The sequence below is a fragment of the Acanthisitta chloris genome, unplaced genomic scaffold (assembly GCF_000695815.1).
Source record: "Acanthisitta chloris isolate BGI_N310 unplaced genomic scaffold, ASM69581v1 scaffold44167, whole genome shotgun sequence".
NCBI classification, from domain to species: Eukaryota; Metazoa; Chordata; class Aves; order Passeriformes; family Acanthisittidae; genus Acanthisitta; species Acanthisitta chloris.
The window spans coordinates 1,532-3,319 of NW_008682854.1; the positions used below are offsets into that span (position 1 = coordinate 1,532).

Genomic DNA, 1,788 nt, shown 5'->3' on the forward strand with positions numbered 1-1,788 from the left:
GCAGATTCTCTTCAAAGCATGACTTGCCAAAGAAAATACCTCTAAACCCCACAGGCTCATGCTAGCCACACAGTGGCACACTGGGCTTCCTCAACCACTTGTCTCTCCCTCCAGACTGCATCGACCTTCTGGATGAAACAGGCACCTTGATGAACCTGAGCAAGGTGGAAAATCCTGCAACTGAATTCGCCAGTAAATACCTACGGGAAAGGAAGCACTACATCCTCATCAGAGTCATCCGTAAGTTCCTTGCTGATACAGCACAGCTCAGCCAAGAAGGGTCTCCTCTGGGTGTGTATTTGGGTTTGGAAAGGGGCTTTATTCAGCAGCCACTTGGACATGGCACAGGAGCTCTGAGGAGGCAGAAGCCAGCTCAGATGAAGAGCTAAAGCTGAACCTTGTGTTTGTCCAAGGTGGCTGTTCTAGGGGAAGAAGAATCTTATCTGGGCAGAACCACCTGCCCCAGCTACAAAGCCTTCAGTTTACAGCCAGGAGAGAGACTGACCAATTTCTCCCATACTGCTGGCAGGAGAAGAAAGCTCTGAAGCCACCTGCTATGAATCCTTGCTAGAGGACCTGGGGAAACACTACCCTGACCTAACAGGTAAGAACCAGGCACCCAACTGAGCTCCACAGAGGAGCCAGGGGTGTAGTCATGACTCCTCTCCCCACCTCAGCCCTTGTACAGCAGCTGTAAGACTGTCCTCTGCATCCCACTCTTGCCCCTTCACAGCTCCAAGCTTCAGGGCTGGTTATAGCTGTGGGCAGCAGCGAGTGCATTTAGGCAGCAGAAGCCAGAGCTGGTTTGCAGAATCCATCCTAGTTAGTGAGAGCACAGGGCCTTGCTGCCCTCCCACCCCATACCAGGCACAAGCAGCCCAGCTTGGAGGGATCCAAAGCAAGGAGGGGACATTTCCTTGGAACAAACTGGGAGGGAAGGACAACAGGAGAAATTGGGAAACCCAGAAGCATCTGTCCCAGGCTGTAGTCTCAGAGGTTGGCAGTGCCTTGCTCAACATGCAAGAGGTCACTGAGCAACACAGCAGGAAAACACATAGCTCTGGAGGGCATCGTTCACTCCACAGGTCGGCTGCAGCAGCTCTCAGCAAAGACCCAGGGGAGAGACCAGAGGAGGAGAGCTCAGCCCTGCAGCAGCATCCCAGCCAGGCACAAGACCACCTCACAGAGCAAGCGGAGCTCAGAGCTCAAGGATACCCCTAAATGAGGAACTGACTCAGTACTGGTGACACATGCACTGCAGCCACCACCAGGGCTCAACCACTTATCTCCAGCTCAGCAAGGGTCCTCTGCTACTGAGCTCCTCTCCCTGGGATCTCCTACTGCTCTCAGAGGTTCACACTACCACGTCCACAGCTGCACCGTGACAAACAAGGCAAACAGCACCAAAGACAGGCACAAGCACCCTCCTCCTACTTCAAGTAGTCACTTATGTTCCTATGGCATGGCCATGTCTCTCTCCAGAGAGAGCCTGCACCTCCTTTCAATCCACCTGCACCAGCAGCCAGAGGAACATGCACTGCATCACTGCACAGGTCTGCTTTCCACACCACCACCATACTAGCAGTGGCCTTCTAGAGACTGTCCACTGCAGCCACCAAGAAAAGCTGTTCCAGAGACAGCCAGTCTCCACAACTGCAGAAGCAGCATTGCCAGCACTTTGCCAAGATGGGTCAAAGACAGAACACACCTGTTGCAGGTATCCCTGCTGGTTCTCCTTATCAGCTTCTCTTCCCAAACCAGCACACACCAACATCAATCTAGTATTTA

General features: G+C 53.1%; 1 protein-coding gene across 1 annotated transcript in view; it reads left to right on the forward strand.

Annotated features, from left to right (window-relative positions):
- Positions 1-1,225, forward strand: part of LOC103805995 (chromosome unknown open reading frame, human C22orf15) — a 2,496-nt gene extending 1,271 nt beyond the window's left edge. The window contains exons 3-5 of the mRNA XM_009078664.1: positions 115-240; positions 530-604; positions 1,086-1,225. Coding sequence (XP_009076912.1) covers positions 115-240; positions 530-604; positions 1,086-1,225 — 341 coding nt within the window. The remainder of the gene's footprint in view (positions 1-114; positions 241-529; positions 605-1,085) is intronic.
- The last annotated feature ends 563 nt before the right edge of the window (positions 1,226-1,788 follow it).